The sequence below is a fragment of the Xiphophorus maculatus genome, chromosome 16 (assembly GCF_002775205.1).
Source record: "Xiphophorus maculatus strain JP 163 A chromosome 16, X_maculatus-5.0-male, whole genome shotgun sequence".
NCBI classification, from domain to species: domain Eukaryota; kingdom Metazoa; phylum Chordata; class Actinopteri; order Cyprinodontiformes; family Poeciliidae; genus Xiphophorus; species Xiphophorus maculatus.
This window is the reverse complement of record NC_036458.1, coordinates 19,761,973-19,787,926: the sequence shown is the minus strand read 5'-3', so window position 1 is coordinate 19,787,926 and position 25,954 is coordinate 19,761,973. Positions and strand designations below refer to the sequence as shown.

The window sequence follows — 25,954 nt, the reverse complement described above, 5'->3', positions numbered from 1 at the left end:
TGATTGGTGTTTTTGTTGTTGTTGAAATTTTATATTTGATGAGTAAAACCAATCATCTGGTTAACACGTCATCTAAACAGTTACACGCCTGACATATTTGGCCAAAATGCACTCAAGCGCATTTGGTATAACCCAACAACAGGATATGTGCCAACACTTCATACCAACTGTTTGGCACGTTGGTGGAGGTGTGATGATTAGGGTTTATTTTCGAGTCTAAGCGTCTCTCAGTCTATAAGCTGTGGTTTGTATTTTAAACAGCTGAAGCCTGGCTCATATTGGGTCAGGAAATTAAATTGTCCAAGAAATTTTAATGAGTTTGGTCCACATTAACAATCTGAAACAGAGAGAAAAAAAAATTGAACTTTACACAGCGACTGTTAGGAGAGTAACACCTACCAACACCCACCACAGTGTCAAACCGAGTGACAATGTTTCCTCTCTTTAGCGCATTGCAAAGAGATTTTCATAACTATTTATCCTTTTGTCCATTACATCCTCAAAACTCATTTGCTTTATAGTGATTTTTATGTTATTGCTCAACAGGAAATAGCAGAAGTGGAAAGAAAACGGTGCGTGGATCACAGAAAAAAGATTTTTAAAGTGTGTTTCATACATTTATATTTAGGCACCAAAATAAAAAAAAATAACCACACTGGCTGTACAACGTTCTGCTGTTTTATTAGAAAAGAATAAAATGAAACAAAAACTGTTCAAACAATAAAACACCTTGAGGGGCGGGGGTGGGAAAGTAACAACTACATCAACAGAAAACTCTCAGCTGAGCCATTGCCTTTCGCTTAATCCATTTAGCAGGCAGAGTTAACTAAATATACACAAAAATATTTTCAGTACTAATTAAACGTTAACTTGTTTTCAATAGTGGGAGAATATCCTGTCCTTATTCTTGCACATCTTTAAAAAAAAAAACCATCTGCTTGACAGAAGTAACCTTTTCTTGACTAAACAAGGGATTACATTTGTATAAAAACAATAGAAATGTCTTGATGTTACAGTTTCTGGCCCCTATGCTGCTTTAACAGATACAAAAACAATAACAACCGACCGGCCAAAAGCATTTATCTCACACCACCATTAAATAATATATCCAGAGCGAAGAAACAACAACTAAAAAGTGCCGCGTCACGTCGATAATTACAAGTAAAAAGCTAATCGAACAAAAAAAAGAAATTAAAAAGATACAACTTGTCGATTTTTTTTAAAATTGATACAACATAAGAAAATATTTGCTTTGTACAGAACATAAAAGGCTGTTTTGCTTGAGAGCTTCAGATGGTCCTCACTTCCAGGGAACTGCCGCGCTGCAGCGACGCGATTCGCCGGAAGGCTCAGACGGTTGACCTCGCCTCACTGACGCTTCAATGTGCATCGTCTCAAGCAAAGAACGTCGTCTTTTTAATCTACTCCTATGTACAACTTATATACAACTACCACATCGAATGTAATAATCTGCTTTAATTGTATTTTATCAAAACGGAATTCGTTTTCTCGACATCTGCAGACGTCACAAGAATTCGTTCTGCCGAAACCCCACGATCCGAGTTCAACGGGTCTGCAGAGTTAAGTAAAGAGTCAAATTTCAGCCTTCAGCTTCATTTTCCTATGTTGCTGCATGAAACGGTGCTGCCACTGGACAGTGTTTGAGGTAGATTAAGACGACACAACACTCGGCACTGCACAGTTAAAACAAGCCGGTCTGCACGCCTCCTCCGCTCTCTGGGAGCTTGCAAATTAAAAAGGAAGCAGCGATTTAACCACTCATCACCGCGTGCCGATGATGACTGAACGACGTCATCACCCAAAACTGATCTGCACTGCATCAGCTGTGATGCATCATCCTGTTTTTCTGGACCTGGATTGTTCCTCTGGATCCATTTGTGGGCTTGTTTGCGAATAAAGAAGCTAAATTCTGATGTAGCTCCTGATTGTTTTCGGATTAAAGTTGACCGACGAGTTTCAATGGTTTCAAAAGGAGGCTGCCAGTACCACTACTGTCCAGACGGTGGAGCCGCAGCACTGTAACAATAAATTAGAAAATGTGTAGGGATCATTCATCTCACCCCTACATCATCAGCCGTTTTCCCTATTCCGTGTTTTTTTTTTTTGTTTGTTTGTTTTTTTTGTTCAGCATGAAAACAAAAGTTTCAGCGGTGTTTCTTTCTGTTTTCAGGAAGCAGCGATGGTGGTTCCCCCGCTGAGGCGCAGCAGGATCTGCTGGCAGTCCTGGACCGACCGGCGGTCGCCCACCCGCTCCAGCGTCCGCTTGGCCTCGGCCAGCAGGCGGGCCCGGTGGCCCGGTGGGGTCAGCAGGGGCATGGGCAGGTGGCGGCAGGCCAGCAGGATGGCGTGAGCTCGCTCCCGCTCCCCGACGACGCACTCGCCATCTGACGGCAGCACGAAGGCAGAGAGGAGACAAAAGAAATGATCAGTTTGGCTTTAGATTTATACAGGACTCAGTTTCATCGTTACTGGTCAAATATTACTGAAGTAAAAGTAAAAGAAAAAAAATGGTCAATTACTGAAACTACAGGTGCCTTCGAAAATACTTGAGTATTAAAGTGAAGTTTTTTAACCATGGCGTCTACTCAGGAATAGTTTGGAAACATTTCTGATAAGTTAGACAGGTCATGAATAATAATAATAATAATAATAATAATAATGCATTCGTTTTATATGATTCTAGGTGTTAAAATATACTTCACAGTCTACGACAGCATACTGTTGATAGGAAAACAAAGTTAATTTGTGAGAAAAATTTCAGAAAATTTCAGATTGATCTCAGAAATCTTCTTTAAAAAAAAATGTAGGTAATTTCTGAACTCAAACAGTTGAACATTTGGAAGAAAAAAAAAGGAAATTACTGAGTTTCAAAAGCTAAAAATTTTAGCAAATTTACTCCTCTTTTTTTTCCTTTCTACAATGTCCCTAAAAGCACAGTCGTACGTCACTGGTCTTGTAGCCAGAGTGTGTGTGTGAGTGTGTGTGTGTGTGTGTGTGAGTGAGAGTGTGCGCACCGGCCGAGTACGAGCCGTTCGTCCTGCGCCGCAGGTTGTGCTCCAGCAGCTGGTGCGTCCTGGTGGGACTGGCTCCAGCTATCAGCCGCACCGTGGTCTCATGAAGAAAAACCTGAACAGAACAACCCGGAAAAAAAAAAAGAAAAAAAAAAATCACAGTTAGTTTTACTTCATTGAAGACGTAAAAGCATCAAACTGCTTTGAATCCTTTTAAATCCAGGTAGTGGCGTGCATATGGAGGTGGATCTAGCAGTGTGTGAGTATGTGTGTGTACCTTGTGTTGTGCCTGTCTGTAGCACTGTGTGAGCCTCCTGAGAGCGCTCAGGTCCCTCTGGAAACCCGCCAGCTGGGATCCGGGGGCCGGACCCGGCTCTCCGTTGCTGCTGCCTCCTCGCTGCCATAAACTGGTCCTTAATGTCAGCAGCAGATCACAAACAAGAAGCTCCACCCCCTTAAATAAAACCACAAACATCCACATCAGGAAAAAAAATATATACAGAAGTTTGATTGAAATTTGGGGAGGAAAAAAAAGAAAACAATAGAGAAAACCCGATCACCAGAAGCTCCTGCAACCAAACCCCGGCATGCGTGGCAGAAATCAAGCAGCCATTGTGTTGCTGATTGTCAGCGGCGGGGCGGCGGGGCGTGGCGCGGATCGGAGAGGCCTCTGTACTGCACTGCAGAGACATTGCACTCAGACTGAGGATCATGCAATGCAACTACAATGCACCACAGCCACCTCCTTCCACCCACACTGCGCGCGCACACACACATGCATACACCCACACACACACACAGCCCCGGGCCAGCCTGTCCTCTCCACCACCCAGCATGCAGTGCGTTTGTGTCGTACTAATCAGAAACGAAAACCAGCGAGAACCCGGCCAGCGGGAGCTTCAATCTGAAAGCGGAGGAGAGAGTGGAGAGCTTCTGACGGGTCTCGTCCGCCGCACCTTGCTGAGCCAGTTCCCAGATGGGCCGAGCGGCACGGAGACGCTGGAGCGCAGGTAGCTGCTGGAGCGGTCGCAGTGAGACAGGCAGGCCGCCACGCCGTCCCCCTTCAGAGGAGACAGGCTCATCTGGACCACCTTGCAGAGCAGCAGCACGGCTTTGGGCAGCGGGCGGCTGGAACGGGGGAGACCGACCCGTTAGGAACGAGAATGTTGATTGGAGACAATTTTCAAATGCAAGTAATAGCCTCTCAAGGATCAAGAAACCTTCATTAAGGCTGGAATTGGAAGGCACATTAAATATCCAAAATAATTAAACAACACAACGAAACAATAAAATTACAAAGTTTGAGGCTGCAACTAATGATTATTTCAGTAATCAGTTATTCTGACGATTAATTTGATCAAATCAGCACATTCTGCTGATTTCTAATACTCACTCAAGAATGAGCAGAGCTCTCGGCATCCGCTCCGCTTCTGCCAACAGGGACCTCACTGCGACATCGTCGCCCTGCAGCCAATGAGCAGCCGCCTTCAGCACCAGAGCCCACCAGCGGCTCACCGGGTCGCCCACTGGCCACCAGGAAACCGACGGAGGAATATTAAAGGAAGCGCATGGTAAACACGGTCACGTTTCTGCTGTATCGTCTAAGTAAATATTCAGCGTGATTCTTTATGAGGAGTTTCTTTGGATGTCGTTCAAACCTGGAATGGCGGTGTAAGTGGGAGGAGTCGTGAAGGGGGTGGGTGGAGAAGGAGAGTCCTCTGTGCAGCTGTTCAGCAACTCCAGGAACTCCAGGGCGTTGGAGAATTCCCTGGAAAAAAATAAATAAATGAGATGACGCAATTATAGACAACGAATAAATCACATGATTAGTGCCAGCGCCCCGCTGGTGGAGAGACGGCAGCTCTCTCCTTCTCACCCCAAGTTGTTCTTGCAGCTGCCTGCGTCGGCGTCGCTCTGCGGCTGGATGAGGGTGTGAACGGCTCTTTCCAGAAGCTTCCTGCAGAAGCAGCGGTGCAGCTGGGCGATGGGGTCGGCTGCAAAACAAAACGAAACGAAACAAAACAAAAACGGAAACAGGTGAGTAGAGAAACAGGACGTCAAAGAGGCGGAAAAACGAGGCACAACGAATCGAACCTGGGTCTCTTTGAGAAGTAAACACTTCATCGCTGCTGTCCGACTTCACCGACCAATCACAGCTCAGGAAAAACTGCCGGCCGAGCGGCGTGAAGAGCCAGCGCAGGCAGTCGGGGATCTGCTTGGTCTCCGACTGGTTGGCCACGTTTTCTGCGCAACCCAGGAGGTATCCCTGGGAGACGGACGACAGAATGATCTCCCTGTCTGACGTTTTGTTTTTGGATCAGCAACAGAGGACAGAAGAAGAAGAGACGTACCGGCAGGAACGTGAGATGGTGTCCCAGGACGCAGCGCAGGGCCGTCGCTGCAGTGACATAGATCTGAGCGAACTGAGCCGGCGCCATCTTGCCGTGGGCGCTCTCGCTGAGGTTGACGGCGCTCAGAGACAGAGACAAAGCCCAAAGGCTGCTGCGCTGAGGCAGCTTCCCTACAGAGACGAGAAGAAAAACAAACACTTATCCCCTCTGGACGCTGCTGACCGCAGTCTCTGCAGGCTTCACAAACTCAAATTTAAGACATTTTTTCAAGACCATGATGACTGAAATTTAGGACCTGTAACAGAAATGCACAAAAGAAAATCACACATTTCATAAAGTAGTGTCAAACATTTTTTTGCCAAGAACGCACGGGTTGGCAACAGCTTGCAACGGAGAATATTTGTTAGTTTAACCGCTTGTCCGCTAAACAAGACTCTCAGCTCTGCTAATGCTAAACACAGAAGACAATTTGCAGAAGCTGAAGCTAAAAATGAAAACAACTGTCTCACATTTTCAGCCAGAGCCACAGAACACAATGAAAACGCCTTTTCACAGTAATGTGCTGTATTAGAACAATGTCTGACCAACTGGCGACAATTTACACTTACCAATGACAGACGCAAAAAAGCTAGCTAGCTAACAAAGCTCTATTAACAGCTAGTTAGGAAGCTAGAGCTAAACTGCTAAGCATGTAACCAAATTAGCAGAAGCTAAAGTGCTAAAGATGTAAAAAAAAAATGTGTAGAAACTGAAGTATACGCCTAAGTACATACAAAAAAATTAGCGGAAGCTAAAGTTAAACCGCTAAGCATGTACAAAATTAACAGAAGCTAAAGTAAACCCTTAAGCACAGACAAAAATTTTTAGCTGAAGTTAATGCTAAACATTTAGACAACTGTCTCTCAGTCTGAGTAAATAGTCTTGCCACTACAAAATTCAAGACTTGTGATTGATTAAGGCCAACTTAAGATATTTTTTTACTGAATGAATTTAAGACATCTTAAGGCCTTCATTTTAATTTTAGATACGTGAGTGTAAGGCCTTTTGAGAACTCCCTGTTGATAGTCGGGAATGAACTCTTATCGGCCGAATTCGATTCTGCGCTTCACTTTGTTCCCTGACCTGTGAGCTGCAGCTGGCTCAGCTGGTGATAAACCAACGCTGCGTCCCTCGCGCTCGTCCTCGCCTCTTCTCCCTCGTGCTTCCCCCCGACCTGGTGGACCAGCCAGCCGAAAGGCACCGGACGATGCAGACAGTAGCGGATGAAATTCCAGGACAGGGAGCAAAGCAGGTCCAGAACGCTGGAGGGCAGAGCTCTCGTCAAGACGGAGAGGCAAGTCTCCAAGCTGGCCATTGCCGCCGTGTAATCTCCCTGCAACGGAGAGCAAGCGGGAAAAGGAGACGCTCAGTGTGGAGCGCAGGGAAAAGTGGAGGGCGTCACGACTCAGACATGAAAAGGCGTTTGAACAAAGGCTAAAAATAAAACAAGACATGGAGGAGGGACGCCAAGTCGAGACATTAAAACAGAAACAAGTGACAGAAAACGAGAACAAGCAGCAGGTGGAAAAAATAAACCCGACTTTTCTACATGTTTTCACAATACAAACACAAACATCTTTTTGGGACAGGCAAACACAAAGTAGCGCATAATTGTGAAGTGCAAAGACTTCATATTGCTTCATTTTTTAAAAATGTATTTAATTTGCTGCTTTTTTTTTTTTTTTTTTTACACTAAAGCATATTCACGTGTTAAAGTTCACATCTAAATCCAACAACACATCTGTGGCATAACTTGAAAACTGATGTCTACACACGATATTGGTCCAAACCAAATGGACTTGAGCTATTGTGCAAAGAAGAATGTGCAAACACTGCGACTCTAGCCAAAAGACTTGCAGCTGCATTAGCAGGAAAATAAATATTGACCCGATGGAGCTGAATAAAAACCAATGCTGCACAGAAATCACAGAAATGTTGAGAATCACATATTGGTTTTCTTCCACTTCACAAAAACTCACTACTTTGTTTTGGTGTCAGGTCTAAATACCTATTAGAGACAATTAAACAAATACAGGAAAGACAAGAGAGTTAGATTCTTTGTTTCTCGCGAGGAGAGCAGACAGAGATGTGTTTACAGTTACAAAACTCCGACCGCTCTGCCACACATCTGTCTGTTCCTCTCTTTTATTGATTTTAGGAACCCTGCCACACGGGGCGCTGCAACTCTAAAAAGGATGGAGGGGCACATCGTTGCAGCGCTAATGACATTCACTATCTAGACACATGTTATCTAGACTCTAGATCTTTCTTTCTCCAGGCACGGCGTTGAAAAAGACACGTTGCATAGCTTCAAAGCAACGGCTTTGTATCACAAAGCAGAGTTTATTGCAGGATTGTAAAACTCTGCTGGGAGCAACTCACACCTCCATTTCCCAGGGAGTCATGCTGAGAATACCTATCACCTCTCTCTCTCAAGGAAGCCTTAGGAAAGAATCAGAATTATTTAACACACAGAAGCATTACTTATACTAAAAATAAAGAGTAAAAGCATATAAGCAAACAATATCTAAATGTAACTACAAAGCTACATGATACAACAAATATTTGATAATACTAATAATACAATTTACCTAACATTTCCGCCCTGTTTAACAAATATTTGTTGCCCCGCTCATATAACTCCAAAAACAGTCTCTTCAAATGATTTTCTCTCTAATAAAGGATACATCTGTGCCATCTGGTCCTCCATGGGTGAAATCGCTGTGGTAATGAGACGATTAAACAAAGAACGCAGGCACAGAACAAAACAACATCCACACAAAGTCAAAATTGCAGCAAAAACTGCAATTGATACTAAGACAGAGGACACAAGGTTTCTATACTTCCCAAAAGCATCCATCCATGCATCCCACATGGAAGTATCCACTCCAGAGTGTTCCTTCATTTTGCCATCAAGGGTGCGAAGCCCTGTAATGGCCTTCGTTAAGCTTCCATCAGCTGCTGTATTGTTTGGTAAAAATGTGCAACATTTTTCTCCAAAAATCATGCACACCCCTCCTTTCTCAGCCAGCAGCATGTCAAGAGCTATGCGGTTCTGAAAAGCCATCAGTGAAGTAGCAGCCAGCTGTTCATGCACTGCCTCGAAACCAGCCTGTGTCCAATTTCCCAGTCTTTGCACATTGTAATGGATGTAATTTATTCCGTCTACGCTTTTGTTAATCGTGCACCAGCAACAAATTGTAGATTCAAAACCAGCTCCAACCTGATCAACTAATTTATATTCATCAGGCACTCCACGAGGGACTCCGATGGCATCGATGTATGTCGGATCAGTATCTGTATTTTCCATGTCACTTCACGTTTCTGTAAGTGTTGCCTCTTCTGAAACAAAACACTAGACAAAGAAAGTATTAGATCTTCAGCAGATGTAGGACAGACATATACAGGCAATAACAGAGAAAACTAATGCACAAAACCCCGTTACCACCAGCTTCAAAAGACATGTTTCTAAAGTAATGTTTTGCCAAAATGTTAAACATATGCAGATCTTTCTCTTAAACCAATCTTATAAAATAAAACTAAACAAACAAAACAAAACAATAAACAAAAGCTTAAAATTTGTTGCAGTTGTACAGTTTACATTTATCATCAAAACAATGAATATCAAAGTGAACTAGACAGTCCAATTTAAATTACTTTTATAGTACAAACTGGATCTTACTAGTTATTTGTCTAAAACATTCAACATGCATTCCTTAAACAAAATTCAAAAGAATTAAACTTAGAGAAATTATAATGTCAATGTATAATTTAACAAATTTAGACATTTTCAAAATATACCAATTTTACCTAGGTCTTTTACTTGTCGTTGAATTTAAAGTTTTATTCAGAATCATTTTAAATGGATGTAAATCAAAACAAAAATCAAGTCTAGAAAAATCATTATAATCCCACCTGAGTACTTTTACTGATTACTGATAACTTTAATCAATAACAGATTCTTCAAAACATTTCTTTAAACATTCTTGCTCCATTAAATTAATGCTCTGAAAATGGCTAACACAATAATATTTTTAATTTCTGTAATTGTTTTCCTAAGTTAATTTACCAAAATATGCTTCATTAATCGCTATAAATTTGTTATCTATTGTTTCAAAATCCTTTAGCCCATTGCAGAACATGTTTCAATGGAGAACGACTCAAAACCATTCAAAAGAAACATATATTTCACCAGACCATATCTTTCCTTTCACTTTTTATGTGTAACACGGATCAAACATGTTCTTCAAAATAAAAAAATTCTTCAAAATAAAAAAAATTCTTATTTAAGTAATATAAAAGATAAACCTATAACAATATTCTCCCCCCAGATGATGCATTACTCGCTAATGCATCATACTTCTACTACTTTAAATAACGATGTTGATAAAACAGGTTTATGATGTTCCCTGAGAAATTCTACCAAATTCAATGCTGCCTTTTTCCCAAAAGGTAAAACTCGTCAAAACAAACAAAACAATTTATGTTAGCATGCTTTATCTTCAAGATTACTATTTTCCCAAAACACTTCACATTACAGTTTTAAAGCTCCTTATCACATTTAACTCTTATGATTGTCAAATAATTCATTTTACAAACTCCTCAAAAATTTTCACTAGTGTTTGACAAGGCGTGCTTACCAATTTAGACTCTGTGAAGGTTTCGCATTAACCAGCCAGAGAGACGGTGAAGAAAATTCAAAATATAGTCAACAAAAAATCAAAAATGATAAATTGGGCCCAAACTAAAATCAACATAACAAAGTACAATGCAGTCGGTAACAGAACAAACTCAAGCACAAACTGACTTAACAAGACATGAGGGGAACTTAGATAATGGCTGATCAGACCATTAACACACACTAAGGGGCAATTAAACACACAAAACCCTAACAAATACTGGTCAGTATATCACTAAATCTACAAATGAAAGAAATTAAAATAAAAACCAAATTTCCCCTCCCCTTTTTGAACGGGTCAAGAGGAAACTGGTAACTCAAAAGAAAGAAATGAATTTGTTATATTTAACAAAATATAGAAGAACTGACACTTATAGCTTAAATAAAAAGTCAGACTAATGAAAACAAATTTAAAGATGGGAGAGACAATGATGTGCCTCACAGCAGCTTGTCCTTTTCTGCTGAACTGCTGTAAGCAGAGGTTACTTCGCACTTAAAATTAGTGGTATGCAAGGAGGCTTCACATGTTAATTAGTTGAATCTAGTGGGGTAGCAGTTACAGCCCAACTCTGTGGCCCCCCTGCGGAGCTGCTGCAAGGGGGGGGCTGCAAGTCTCCTGATCTACATCATTCACTACAAAAATTCCACCAGATCCTCTTTAATTAACCCATAAGTTATTTCTAACTTAATATTATCCTTCAACAACAAATTTGTACAGTGTAGCAAACTTTTTCTATATTCAATCAATTTCTAGTTAACAAGTGAGTTACTTCTATTGTATTCTGTCTTATTCATCCATAATTCCTGTAGATTTAATAATATTTTATCTATCCTAAAGTTTTGGTCAGTTTAAAAAGACTGATTTTGAAACTATCTAGAATCGGTTGCATACTGCAGTTTGTTGTTATCGGAGCAATGCCTCTTACAGTTAGAGCCTGTTTCTATTTATTTATTAACTTTATTTCCTTATTTCATTTGCAGCCCTCTCTTCTTTCTGTAGGCACTTTTTTGAAATGAAATGACCTTTTGTAATGCATTAAAAGTTCTTAAAAAAATAAATAAATCCATAAATAGAATCTTTTAATAGGTCTGCACGAGTTACTGGTTTTCCTGTAGAAGTTATCATACCCCTATTTTGCCAGTACTGTGCAAACGTGTGTACTGTTGCAAACGCATATTGACTATCGGTGTAATCGTCACTGCTTTATCTTTCATTAGTTTACAAGCGGTGGTTAGCGCTATCAATGCTGCAGCCTGAGCCGAGTAGTGTGAGGGAAGTTTTTTAGCTTTTAACACTATTTTTTTTCAGTCACTACTGCATAACCGGTTTGAGTTTTCCCTTGTACATTCTTCTTTGAGGAACCATCAACAAAAAAGTATTTCACCTTGATCTAATGGTAGATCTTTTAAATCATTTCTACTCTTTGCATTTTGTTCTGCCTGACAATCATGCTTTGTACCATCATCTGGAAGAGGTAACAAAGTTGCAGGATTTTAAAATCGTGCATCTTTCAATAGTTAGATGAGGTTGTGATAATAATGTACTCATACAGGAGAGATGCCTCGCAGGCGATAAGAAAGTCATATTTGTTTGTAATAATAGTGCTGAAACTGCATGTGGTACTTTTAATGTTAACGGATGAAACAGTACAATAGGAGCACTAACTTCTACTGCCATAGAAGCAGCAAACACTGCTCTCACACAGGGAGGTTGGGCGCACGCCACACTATCAAGTTTGGAAGAAAAATAAGCTATTGGTCTCATTTTATCACCATGTTGTTGAACTAGCACCGAGGTCATATACTGACCTTTGCAATCCACCATCTGGAAAAAATGTTTTTTATAGTCTGGTAAGGCGAGCGCAGCACTTGACACTAGGGCCTGCTTTATTTCACTTAGTGCTGTTTCTGCTGCCTCTGTCCATTCCAAAGAGGAAGACATTTTTAAATTTTTTTTTTTTCATATATTAGTTTGCTTAAAGGAACCACTATTACTGCAGAATTAGGCACCCAGTCTCGACAATAGTTAGTTAACCCTAGAAAAGACATCATCTGTGTTTTGGGGTTTTTTTTTTTTGTTTTTTTTTTTTTTGTTTTTTTTTATTTTTTTTTAGTTTATTTAAACAAAGTTACATGCGGGGAGGTCCACGTTCTATATACCAGAATCGTGGACGCTGCTCCATCTTCCCCTACATTTGGATTTGCTAACTGTATCATAGGATAAAGATCAGTCGTGTGTGGCTGACTATTTGGCTCTTCTAAAAGGGCAACATGGGGGAGGGAGAAAAGTTTCTCCCCAGTTCTTAGACCACTTAAAGTTTGCTTTTTTGTGATCTAGTGTTAGACCCCTCACTACCTTTCTCCTCATAGTGTGGGGGTGCGGGCAAGTCGGGGTATAGTTTTGCATTTTGTACTATTTTTTCCTCCCCTTCTGTTTTATTATGTTGGTATTTGGTAATTTCAGCTACTTCCCCTCCCCCTCCTGCTGCTCGACTGCCTGTTAACCGCTATGTGCCCATCAGTGGTTGGAATCAAAACTAATCCTAGCTACATAAGGCCATCCCTGCATGAAAAGTGTTATTTCTGGTCTTACACTGTCCATAGATAATAAATCCTGTAGATTTAAATTGGACTTCTTCACTCTCTAAACTTTCTGATTCTAGTCATGCTGACTGATCTATGTATTTTTTCTGGGCAATGTCTGGCTATGTGTCCTTCCTTCCCACAACACCAACATCCTAAATAATTTTGTTTGAAATTATTTTGTCTGTAATTATTTTGTCTGTAGTTCCCTCTTCCCATTCTCCCTCTCTGTCCTCTGGGGTTCTGACCTCTACCCCTAAATCTTCCTCTTCCTCTCCTGTCATGATATAATATTTGCTCCTCATCTGGGAAAAAGGCTCCTGAAACCTTTGTCTGTTCTTTTGAGACCTTTTCTACGTGTATAGCGTGGTTAATGCATCCATCTAAAATCCCAGTTTTCAATCCTATGTAATGTTGATGTATTCTCAGGCTGTATTCATCAAACGATTCTTCCTCCTCTTCTCTTTTTTGTGCTAATTCCAACCAAAATTTTACATCCTCATACCCTTCTTTGCGCATTTTCTTTGGGTTTGACTTTGTTTTTTGCATTATTTCATCCTGTAGTACTGTTAGTTTCTGTGAGTTTAGACGGCCGTCAAAGTTATAGTTTGTTATCCATTTATCTAAATGTTTTATTTTATGCGGATCCTGATTTTCAACATATTTCCAGTCATTTGATTTTAAACTGGCTGTCGGCTTAATTTTACTTAGACTCTTCCCCATTTTTTTTTTTGTTTTTATACAATTTAGCCCAGTTTGTCCGACTCATAGGGAATCCTATAAACTGGAGATCTTTTCAGTAGGCCAGCAATTAAAAATACCTGTAGTGGTAACCCCCGCTTCAACTCTTTCGAGTGGGGGGTTCTTACCTCTGCATCCAAGACAGGTTTGCTGGTTACAACCCTACTGTTTTTATATGAGATAAAACACCAAGTGGTATTTATATCTCCAATCACACTCACAATCACACGTTTTGTTGCTGCGGAATTTAAGCTCCTGCTCAGCCGGACTCCGCCATCCGTTCCAATTACAATTTTAATGCCTGATTTAAATATTTTTATTATTGATTAAAGTTTATTATTATATATCGAATTGAGGAAATTTTATTATTTTAATTTTTTATCGGCTAATTGATTAAATTTTATTATTTTTATTTTTTATCTTCCAATTTATTAAATTTTACTGCAGGTTAATACTAGGCTCCGTGCGCCTTTTCCACGAAATTTTTACGTAAGGACTTCGGACGCCCTTCACGGATTCAGTTTTATTTTTTACCTGTTAGAGTCTAGAATGTCCAGGGTTTTCTTATTCGCGCAATGACCCGCAGTCATTCGCCACACTTTTAAACAAGAATCTACTCACCCTCTCCTGTCTTCCCGTCAGAGCCGTCAACCGTAAGATCCCAGCAGGCAGGCAGAGCGCCAGCCCTTGAACAGGTTCTGATAAGCTTCCACTAGGAAACTTGCCGTGCGCACGGTCTTTACTGGGGTCCACCATGCCCGCTGGAATCCTTCCGGTATTTTGGCATCCGGCTGCGAAGGACCAAATAATGTCAGGTCTAAATACCTATTAGAGACAATTAAACAAATACAGGAAAGACAAGAGAGTTAGATTCTTTGTTTCTCGCGAGGAGAGCAGACAGAGATGTGTTTACAGTTACAAAACTCCGACCGCTCTGCCACACATCTGTCTGTTCCTCTCTTTTATTGATTTTAGGAACCCTGCCACACGGGGCGCTGCAACTCTAAAAAGGATGGAGGGGCACATCGTTGCAGCGCTAATGACATTCACTATCTAGACACATGTTATCTAGACTCTAGATCTTTCTTTCTCCAGGCACGGCGTTGAAAAAGACACGTTGCATAGCTTCAAAGCAACGGCTTTGTATCACAAAGCAGAGTTTATTGCAGGATTGTAAAACTCTGCTGGGAGCAACTCACACCTCCATTTCCCAGGGAGTCATGCTGAGAATACCTATCACCTCTCTCTCTCAAGGAAGCCTTAGGAAAGAATCAGAATTATTTAACACACAGAAGCATTACTTATACTAAAAATAAAGAGTAAAAGCATATAAGCAAACAATATCTAAATGTAACTACAAAGCTACATGATACAACAAATATTTGATAATACTAATAATACAATTTACCTAACATTTGGTCTATCACATAAACCCCAATAACAACACATTGAAGTTTGTGTTAAGAGAAAAAGTTCAAGAGATTTGAATACTGCTGCTCTTTTTTTATTATTAAAGGGGCAGAATTATGTATTTTTCAGACATATAGTGCTATTTTATATCATTCAACTAACTATGCTGACTTCAGTTGTTATAAAAAGACTGTATGTCAAATATGACTTAAAATAAAATTGACGTAATTTACCACATTGAAATTGGGCCTCTGCCTCTTTAAGAAACTCCTGCTCTTTCTGAAACTCCGCCTTCAGGACGTCATCACAGCATGGCTCCTCTATTAACCCTTTAACAACGTTTTAGCAGCGTTGCTCTTAAAAGTAGCTGCTATGATGAGCTCAGCCGATGCTCAGGTCCACTAGGTGTTTGCTAATTGCTGCTGGCTAGTCTGAAGGAACTGAGTGGGAGATGCTCTGTGAGTCCATCCAGGCGTTTTGCCCAGCTGATTGGTTGCCACGGGAGACCCAAGGATTTCTCAAGCATGCATGAAAGAATCAAGGCAACACTCCAGGTACGTTTTTGAAGAGGGAATAACATTAAAACATGATGTACAGCTCAAAAAAGTTGAATTTATATAATATTGCTCTGTTAAAAACTCTTTTCTTCTGCCTTCTCTACTCACCCTGTTGAGATGCAGGTCTGCTTGTTTGCGGTGCCTCCAGAAGGACACTGATTTGGGCGAGTGAAGGGGTGTGACAGGCTCCCACAGGTACAACACCCTGACACATCCCCACAGCGCCCCCACCCCACTCAGGACCCACACAATCACCCATGGCAACAGGCAGCGCAGCCAAGAAGCTGCAGAACAAGAAGATTTAATGAAGTCATTTTAGCTTATGCCACAAACTCTTGACGCACGCGGGAGTGACTGCTGCTCACCGAAGTCCTGTGTGTGAGTTGGAAACCAGACGAGCGTCCTGGTTGGGACGTGGGCCGCCGCCAGGCCGTGGCTACCCGGGTCCTCTGAGCCCAGCAAAGAGGGGAGTGGGTTTAGAGACAGGCAGAAGAAGGTCAGCGCGCACAGCAGCAGCCGAGAACGGTCCATCACTCCCACCGTGGAGGGAGAGTCCGGCTCGCTCTTCACCTTGGAGACGCAACAAAAAAACCAATGAAATTCTGAATGAAGCCGGTCCTGATAACATCTAAATATTTCATTAATCCTGCCCTCACGTGCTTTACCTGATGGTGATCCAGTAAGGGGCTGCCTGGCTCAGAGTCGACGCAGTACGGAGAGAACTGGTGCGGGGAGCTGGAGCCGGAATCCGAGGCCGGAGGAGACATCATCACTCCCTCCTGTTTGAGATCGACGTCTTCGGACAGGATCACAGGCTCTGGAGCACAAAGTATTGATCCTCAAGATGCTATAAGCCTTAAACTATGTAGGCTAATTAAGGATTGAGCTGGTAAAAGGAAGAACAATCTTTATTCTTTTTTAAGTCTCTGTCTTTTGTAGAACATGTTGCAAGTTGGACATTTTGAGACTTTTGGAAATATCTGAGTAAAAATTACAGGTCTACAAAACTGACAGAAGACAACCAAGCGTAGCTAATCGCTAACATGTTAGCAGCTTGAGACGTAAACTCCTCATCATGTTCTCTTTGTTTTAAGCTAGTAAAACTAATAATGTTTTCCCTCACACACAGTGTAACATGACCTCTGCTCTTAATAAAATTAAACAACCGCCTCTCAAGGAACAAAGGCTAGGAAAAATATTTTGAACAATGTTGTTTGTAGTTCTCAAAAATAAATCTGAACTGGATGAAACCAGCATTCATCTGTCAGAACTTTTATTAAACAACTGAGCTGTGCCACCAATCTCTCATTTGTGCTTCATTTGAATAGAAGTGTTGAAAGAGGAACTGGTCTAAAATGGACGGAAAAGCGACTCACGAGTACTGGAACTGGACACCACTGGTCCAAATGGCAACAAAACGAGGGTTAATACATGGTTCAGGGTTTGACCAGCTGTTAGGCAGGAAAGATTGTGTGATGCCAAAGGCTACCTAACCACAGACAAGCTCGTTTATTATGACTAGGTATGGATTTGCTTATGATGTGTCATGTTGTTGTATCTTTTGTGTCTCGTGTTTTTATGAAATGCTTAGTTTGACTTTTGGACGGACCGAGGTGCTTTATTTTGTCTCTGTTCCTACTGTAAAGACCCGTGAATTTACCGTACAAATAAGAAGGTCCAGATTCTGCGACTGACATCACGTGAGCTTCCCTGTCAAGCAGATGGTCAAACACACTCGGAAACATAAACTAAGCCTTACTGTTCTTCTGGTTGGCCATCTTGAGGGAGAGGTTCTCCTGTCGTAGTTTGTGGTTGACCTGCTGCAGGTACTTTATGTAGTCAATAGCTTTCCTCAGCACGCCTGATTTGTGCATCTGTTGGGGAAAAAGGCAAAATAAGTTTGTCTGAACTGAAGCGTGTTTTCTAGATGCTTTATTTTATGATACCACCTTGGCGTCGCTGCCCATCACCAGGTCTCTGAGCTCCACGATCTTATCATTGATGGAGGATCTGTATCTCTTCTCGATGATGTTGTGGGTTGTCCTCCTTTCGCCCTCCTTCACCACGACTCCTTGCCCTGCCAACACCGGGCTCTGCTCCATACTCGGTCGGACGGCGGTAGCGCAGGGGGCGGAGCCTGGCTGGAGCTGCTTGATGGGCAGTTTGTCTCCTCCTCCCATCATGACCGGAACTGTGGTCAGAATGTTGCTGCCCATCAGAGTCTGGGAACAGTAAATCAGACATGATGCTGGAGCGATCGTCACCGATCGGAGAGAACGTGGGATGATTTTTGGCTGCTCCGCATACCGGGACTTGTAGCGCCGTGTTCTGGATGGGCGTGGTCAGGGTGGTGATTCCTGCGGGGCTCTGCATGGTGGACAGCACCTGAGTCCCGTCTGGTTTGAGCGTCGTGAGGACCAGTGAGTCCGTCTTAAGAATCTGAGGCTGCTGGACCAGAACCTAAGAAGAGGAGAAGAAGATTTAACATTCGCTTCCATGCAGGGTTTCTACATTCATGAACAAAGGAGGAAAGGAAAAAAATGAAAGGAGAAAGAAAAAATGTGAAAGAGTAAAGAAAGAGAAAAAAGGAAGATAAAAAAGCAAAAAATTAAGGACAAGAAGAAGGAAAAAAGAACAAAAATGTAAAAGCAAAAAAGGACAAGAGGAAAAAAATGGAGAAAGTAAAAAGGATAAAGGAAAAGTAAGGGAAAAAATAAAAAGTAAAAAATTGAAAAAAGAGAAGGAAAAAAAGAACAAAAAAAGAAAATGGAAAAAAACAGAAAAAGCAAAAAACGACAAAAAAGTGAAAAATTACGTAAAAGAAAGCAAGAGAGAAAAAAGAAAGGAGAAAGTAAGGGAAAAAATGGGAAAAGGAAGAAATTAAAGGAAATCAAAATCAAATCAAATTTTATTTGTGTAGCACATTTCAGAAACAAGACATTTCAAAGTGCTTTATATCATAAAAACACAAAAAATACAAAGTCATAGAACACAAATAAATGGGAAAAAAAGGAGGAAATGAAGGGTAAAGAGAAAGAAAGAAAATAAAGGTGAAAACTGGAAGAAAGAATAAAAGGCCAAAAAAAAACGATGGATGGAAAACACCTAAGTAGATTTGGCTGCTGTGTGAAGTCTCACTGACCGGTACTTGTTGCATCTGCTGCTGCATGGTGTGGACTGCAGTGGGCGCTGTAGAGAGAGTCTGGATGGTCTGACATGTTGGGGTCAGAACACGCTGATGCTGAATGGTGACTGGCTGCAGCTGTGGTGATGTCATGATGCTCTGCATTTGTGGCTGGAGGACTGGAGGAAAAACAAAGACGCTTTCAAAATATGCAGGGAGGGAGAGAACCCTGAAGAAGAAAGAAAATAAAATAAAAAACAAACACTGTGTGCTCACCTTGGAAACTGGGAGCAGGACTCTGATGGCAGATGACTGGGTTCTGGATGTAGTGAGACTGGCCCCCGCTGGAGGCGATCATCACAGTCTGGGCTGCCTGTGTCTGGATGGGGAGCGGTGTCTGGGTGTGGGTCTGAACCAAAGTCTGGACAGGGAAGTTCTGGGTCTGGAGCGGAACCCCATGGGTGTGCATCTATAGTCACAAAAAACATGAAGTCGTAACATTTAAACAATGTTTCCAAGCTGGAGACCTAATAAAAGGTGGATGTTTAAATACCTGGATGGCCGCCTGGGCCGTCTGTTGAGGCTGAGGCTGAGGCTGGATGGCCTGGACCACCTGGGGCCGCGGCTGAAGCAGCGGCGGGTTGCGGGTCAGCTGCTGCTGCTGCACCGGCGGGGTGTTGGTGGGGGACGGGGTCTGTGCCGGGGTCAGGGGGGGCGTGAGGGGTACAGTCTGAGGAGACAGTGTCTGGGATGAGACGAGGCTCATGGTGGAGGTCTGGAAAGCTGCGGTGCTTGGGGTCTGGGGAGTGGGCGGGGCCTGGACGGCCGGCTGCTGGGGGGCGCCGACGACAGAGACCCCCGTGGAGATTTGGTCCTCAAACATGTCCTGGAAGTCCCCCACCTGGTTGCTGACGAACTGCAGCATCTCTGTGGGAAAACAAATGAGGGAATGTCCCAGATTTTAAAGAAGGATAAAAATTCACCACAGTTGAATTTTAGATGCATCAGGGTTTCCCCCCAGTGTTCTATAAGCCTGGCGGGCCACCAGGCTTTACTTGTGCCCCCAGCAGGCTAAGCATTGCATATTTATTTAAGTATTTTTTAAATGTTTGCATGTTTTAAAACTTTATTGTTGGTGTTCAGGTATTAATCTTCCAATAACTCATTTCCTGTCAACTTTTAAAAAAATTTAACTCAAAAAGGCGACGGGCCGCTGGATGAATGACTGCCTTAGTGCTCAACCAGCAGGATTAGCAAGTGTTCTGGGGGAAACCATGTGTATAAATGGATGTCATGGACATAATAAAACATCTTATTAAGATCTCTAATTCCTGCAGGCAGATAAGAGTCAGCAGTGACCTTGAATCTGCACCTTTCTTCAAGTGTTGGTACTGTTCAGCTCATAAATCAATATGAAAGTAGCCTTCAAACAATCAGCCTTGAAAAACGCTGCTAATCTAGATCACCCTTATTTACAGATGGCAGATAGATACCATTGTGTAACTATAATATGTCAACGCATGCCAGAAATAATCCACATACCTGATGGTACATAGCAATACAAAAACATTGTGCAGCAGAAAATTCAGTTTTATTTGTTTATGCAAAATTACCTACAGGCTATCATAATAAGCCTGGCGGGCCACCAGACGACTTGAGCCCCCGTCAGGCAAACAAGTCAAAACAATTTAGACATTGAAGTGAAAAAATATATATTTATTTATTACTGTAATATATCTTAACTTTGTGTTAAAGTATTGTTAATAATGTCTTCCAATAGCACATAATTATCTATATTTTCAGGTTTCCTGTCAACTTTAAACATTTTTTTAAACTCAAAAACATGGTGAACTGCTGGCCTCCCTGCCACAGGGCTTATCAAGGAAACCCCGACCTCCTTTAAGAGTTTCTTTGGAATTTATTTAAAATTATTATTTTTTAAGATATTTGTTAATTTACACTATACATTTTTGTGCTTAAGAATGTTTATCTAGTAGTAACCCGTGACTATATCCGATTCCTTGTTGCAAAAACACAAGATGCAATGTCCTATCTATTTGCTACTCCTCAAAAAGGGAAAGACAAGACAACATGTTATTTGAAAGAAGATAGATGTGCATTTAGACATTTGCTAATACAACACAACTCATTTAATCATGAGTTTCAGGTGAAACTCATGATTAAATTGTGTGATGAGAAGAGGTGGCCTGAGGAGATCAGGATATTCATATCCAGGTGGGTATGATTATTAGGCAGCTTCTATTCGTCAAGCGGAAAGAGATTTAACAAACGACCTCTGAAAGGTCAAAAATGGAGATGTGTCACGCTTAAAATGCCAAAACAACAGGTGATGAGAATTCAAGAAGAAAGCAAGAAAACCCATCAAATGTACGTGATAAATTAAAACGACCTCAATAGCTTCCATTTTGATTGTTAACATTTTTTTGAAGGTCAATTTTGTTTAGAGAGTTTGAAAACCATTTTATTTATGGTTTTGGTTGTGTGTTTAAATTTGGATATTTAAAATGTCTTCCACTTCCAGTCTATGTCCATGTCCTCTGCATAATTAAAATCCACTGGTCTTTCAGAGCACAATCTTGAATCATCGTCCCATCGTCACTATATTACTTGGAAATAGTTTCCAAAGAACAATATTATCGTTTATCGCAACATTTTCTGGGACAATTTATTTCTCTGATAAAATCATTCACTGTGACAGGCCTGCCTAATTGTGAACATCTTGTATTCCCTTTACAGCTAAATATCTGGAATCTTCTCCGAGCCTTGAAGGAACCGGATTAGAGACGCTGTTATTGCGACAGGTTGCCTTTATGGACCTGCAGCTTTCCGCAGGTCATGTGAAGATTCCCTGACTGAAGGCTGATGGGTAGGATGTCAGGGTCACCAGCATTCTCTAACCTTGAACTCAGTCCAGCAGACAGAGAGCCGGTCTCCGCACTGTTATTACTTTACAATCAGCTGGATCCTTTGTTCTGCTGATTGTTTGGGGTTTTTTTTTGTTTCACACATATATAACCTAGATTTGTGATATAAACTCAGATTCTGTAAAACCTTTAGATGTTCTCCTCGTTTTATTTGTACAGCTTATTTGGTTATAAATGAGAAACTTATCTAGAAAACAAGCACAGGTTCTGAAACCTGTGCTTCATAACTTGTGCTTACTCCATGAACCGAGTAAACCAAGCTAAAAATAACTTTCAATGCTCTCAAGTGTGTCAGTAAAGTAGCAGACATCCTGTCTCACCCCAAACCTCCAACTCTGCTGTGCATCTGCAGCTGAAATTCGATCAAATGAAGACACTGACATCTTTATGTTAGTTATTGTGCTGCTACACACTTGCAAAGCCATGCAAATTTATGATTTAAGACCATAAACAGGGTAAAATCAGAGGACAGAGTTTGATTGTGAATATGTTAATGATAGAATAGAAAAATTACAAAATGAAGGACAAATAATACAAATACAGAGAATTAACCCTTAAAAATGTTTCTGCATGCAGAAAAATATACTTTCCCAACATGGTTGGAGCTAAACTCTCTGGCTTTTGTAGCATTTTATTGATTTTTGGAATCTGTAAAACAGTCAGGTGCTCTTCACGCTCCATGGAGAGAGGTTTTACTGCTACACTGACGATGATTAATATTGATATTGATCAACAGTGATGAACACATTTTTTTTCACTCTTCAAGTCAAAACCGCTTTAGCGTCTTGGTCACTAAGATCTAGACGAGATGCGAGCATAAGGGCAGTAAATGTCCATCCAGATGGCCTGGTGTAGTTTGGGCATTCAGAATGTGAACACACTGCACCAAAATGTTGCATCCATTATTTACCCCCCTTCTGTTTCCATGGCATCTATCGCCATGGAATAGACGGCAATAGATGCCATGTAGGCAGCTGACTGGCAGTACTAATCCCTATGGTGGAAATAGTAGTCAAAATAAGAACAGCATTAACATGGTCATTTGCTGACATCACTTTAGCTCCACCCCCTAAAAACAGGAAGTGACTTGTTTTGATGGCGGACATCCTCCTTCCTTTTCAGGCTATTTTTGATGAGGCAAAACAAGTTGGTGTTGAATCACATTTTGAACAATGTCCATGTTGCCATAGTGACACTGATCATTAAACATGTAAGACTGTTTCCCGTATCATTTATTTATTTATTTCTACTGCGATTCGTAAGCCTAAGGAGAAATAGAAACACCTGATAAAATTAGTAGTAGTTTAAAGCACAGCAAAGAGTCCAACAAGTATAGCAACCTGGTTAAGCTAGTAGCTTAGCTTAGCAGGGCTATCTGCTCTGGTAGCTAACCTGTAATTGTTTAACAAACATGTCACTCATCGTTTGCCAACAGCAGTTTAAAACAGCATCAACTTCATAGGAGTGACTCTTCAGCTTTGTGACATATCAGGGGTTTTAATGGGTGAAAATATTTCCAAACTAGGGCGAAAACTAAAAATTATTTTAGTTATTGATTAATTTGATAAAGAAAAGAAATTGGCACATTCTACAGATTTTTTCATTTAACCACTCAAGCTTTTTTAAATACAATATAGGAAGTAAATTAAAAGATGAAAATAAATAATTAAATTGCTTTATTAAAAAGTAAATAAGCATCTTGCTGCCAAAAAGGCGTTCTTTTAGTGGATTTGAACTGAGTAAAACTAAACCTACGTCACTTGAGAAGCTTTGGGTAAAACAGACAAAAGTAAATAGGTTTATGTTGCCCATAACTGTACCAACGAGCAGTAATGGGTAAACTACTGCTCTGAATATGTTGGGGGTTTTTTCAACAAAGGGCCTTTTTTGTGTCTGCAGTTACCATTAACCATTTATCATTAACTAAAGTTGATGGTTGATAGTTGATGGTTATTTCAATAATTGATTCATCAAAATTAACCCGATTAATTGTTTCGGCCTTATTCCAAACAACAAAATGCATATTTCTTGCAAGTAAAGGAAAACTGTAGCGGCCTTCTTTCAGCCAGCTGACTGGCAGTACTAGACAGACGTTGGTGAGGCCGTGTTAGCTTGAGCTTCATGAACAACAAATAAAGTACATTCAAGACAAGATCAGGCGATGTTTCTAAGAGGGAGCTTTATCTAAAGGCGTGAAAGGCTGAAGGAGGGCACTATTGCTTAACTTTTGCATTTATTATATTATTTTTCAGCAAACAAATAAAGACACACCCTTCTGTGGCTCAGTGGATTACCTCAAAAAGGAATGGGCGCAATCAAAAAGCAAATAGCATCACTGAATGGAGATTACAAAAGACAGAAGGTGACAAGCAGGAAAGATTGCAGATTATAGATGCAACTCAAAGGAGTTCACAAATTCAAATAAGCCAACACCACAGTAACACATTTGTTAGCTTGTCCCTCAGACGTTATAGTGTATGTAAGGTTACTTTAGTCATGCTGGTCCACGTTCTAGACCCCAAAGATTCGGTTGAGCTGACAATAACAGGGGACGCATAAAAAAGGAATAAAACCAAGAGCAGTTTCAAAAGAAAATAAGTTATATAATGAGATCTGCAGTAGCTCGGCAAACGAAAGGAAGGTGATAACAGGCTCTCCAAGTTCTTTGAAAGAAGTTGTTAGAAATCCTTTCCTGTTATTTCTTAGTTAGTCCAAATGAACAGGCCTCAGTGTTTCAATCTGTTGGGTCTGAGTCAGGTGAGGACAGTGTGAAGCTGCGGTTCGCCTGCCAGTCCATCATCTGTCGCTTCTCTTTCACGCCATCGACACATTCCTCTCTTTTGACATCAGCATTTAGAGGGAAGTCATAACCTGGCCCCGGATTGCCATCTGCTCATTTGCATCACATTTCTCTTGTCAAGACTGAAATAAATATAACTAGATTTGAACTCCCTTCAGTATTATTCTTGTTACATTTTTATAACATAACAAGAATGTTATTAACAACAATCCAGCTCTGCATGCTGTTTATTGAAGCATTTGAGGAAAAACAAAACAGCTAAATCTTACAACAGTAATATTTACTTACTTTTGAAAACTAAAACTCCCATTGCTAGACTAGAAATAGGTGACTCAAAACAACAGCAGACAAGAACCTGCCCATCCTAATGGGAAATCTATTGACGCTGCACCGATCAGCATTCCACCATTTGCTCGGATCTTTTCCTCTTTGCCAAATTTGCTCAGTGGGTCCAAGCTTGCAGGGTTCATCGGTTATCACTGCAGAACAAGCTTGGCAAAGGGAAGAGGGGAAAACCAAAGGGATGCAGATTTGCAGAAAACAGGAAAGAAACAACAAGCCAGAACATTTCATGAGGCATTGTTTTCTTAGATGTGGCCTTTATTATTAAAATCTTATTTTTAAAAGCTCTTAAATTAATCTCATGTTTCCCCAGAATTTTTTTTTCTTACATTAAAACAAACAAAAAAAATTAAATAATACAATAAACCCAGATATGTGTTGATCTTGTATTCATTTCTAGAGAGAAGAAAACTGACAACAGTGTATAAATATCTTCAAGATAGTGAATAATTACAGGAAGTACAAAAATGCAGCCAATATTTTCTATAATAGTAATAATAATTTTCACAAATATATATTTTTTTCTAAAATAACTCCAACTTTAGGACTAAAAGCTAATGCTTCTGACAATAAATAATGGTTGTCATGAATCAGACTGGTGGGTCGTCAGGATGTCCACAGCGGGCAGACTGTATGGAAACGGGCCAATGTTTAGTAAACATCCCTGAACAGTGTTGACAGCGGTAGGTCTACTCACCGTCAATGTCTCCCAAAGTGAATTCGTCCCCTAATTCCGCTAAAGTGGAGTCCATGGTCTCCATGGGAGAGATGAACTCTCCAGGATCCATCCCGTTTGTCAGCGGCTCACCTCTCCGGCTGTCACCGGAGGGTCGGAGGAGGGAACAAACAAGAGATTGGTGGGCTCCACCTGGACGCTTCCCAACGCCCTCCGCGGTCTTATCTAATCCGACGACACGTACTTGATCAAAAAACCGCCTCTATACGACACTGAAGCCCGACGGCAGGCAGACTTTACCGCCTCCAAACTCGTCAACTGCAAATTATTTCCAAGGCGACGCCATCTTGTTTCACGCTAATTACGTCATTCACAAACACACTCTGTGGCCCAGAGCGAGGCCTGATTGGCTGGGCATCAGCCGTTCTTGTCATGAGACCAGCCGTCCTCGGCCAATGAGAGGCTCGTATTCACTGTGGTCTGATAGTACGTCAAGCATCAGAAGCTTGTGTGTCATTTGAATAAACCGCGCCCCCATCTTCTTATTATAAAGAAACCCGGCGCATGAGTCAAATCCACCACCCTGGAAATATTGAAGGGGAATAAATAAACAACATCTAGCTTGGTTCAGCTGGCAATCTGAGTTTTTTTTTTATTAGTACTCCACATCCCGTGT

At 41.1% G+C, this 25,954-nt stretch overlaps 1 protein-coding gene across 1 annotated transcript; it reads right to left on the bottom strand.

Annotated features, from left to right (window-relative positions):
• Positions 1-662: 662 nt before the first annotated feature.
• srebf2 (sterol regulatory element binding transcription factor 2) lies at positions 663-25,652 on the bottom strand. The gene is made up of 20 exons (XM_023348430.1): positions 25,300-25,652; positions 19,069-19,442; positions 18,792-18,984; positions 18,534-18,694; positions 17,699-17,851; positions 17,341-17,613; positions 17,151-17,265; positions 16,057-16,208; positions 15,757-15,961; positions 15,500-15,675; positions 6,506-6,755; positions 5,384-5,553; positions 5,127-5,298; positions 4,909-5,026; positions 4,691-4,800; positions 4,426-4,558; positions 3,989-4,160; positions 3,310-3,486; positions 3,036-3,147; positions 663-2,405 (listed from the first exon to the last, which is right to left on the bottom strand). The coding sequence occupies exons 1-20, from the start codon at positions 25,388-25,390 to the stop codon at positions 2,188-2,190; spliced, it is 3,525 nt and encodes a 1,174-aa protein (XP_023204198.1). The 5' UTR covers positions 25,391-25,652; the 3' UTR covers positions 663-2,187.
• Between the last annotated feature and the right edge of the window lie 302 nt (positions 25,653-25,954).

Bases quoted from the DNA above. Each gene is read 5' to 3' on its own strand.
- srebf2 (XM_023348430.1), bottom strand. From the start codon at position 25,390: ATGGATCCTGGAGAGTTCATCTCTCCCATGGAGACCATGGACTCCACT. The intron at 4,161-4,425 runs GTGAGTATTAGA...CCCCCGTTCCAG, and splicing joins AGAGCTCTGCTCATTCTTGA to CCGCCCGCTGCCCAAAGCCG. The intron at 3,148-3,309 runs GTACACACACAT...TGTTCTGTTCAG, and splicing joins ACAGACAGGCACAACACAAG to GTTTTTCTTCATGAGACCAC.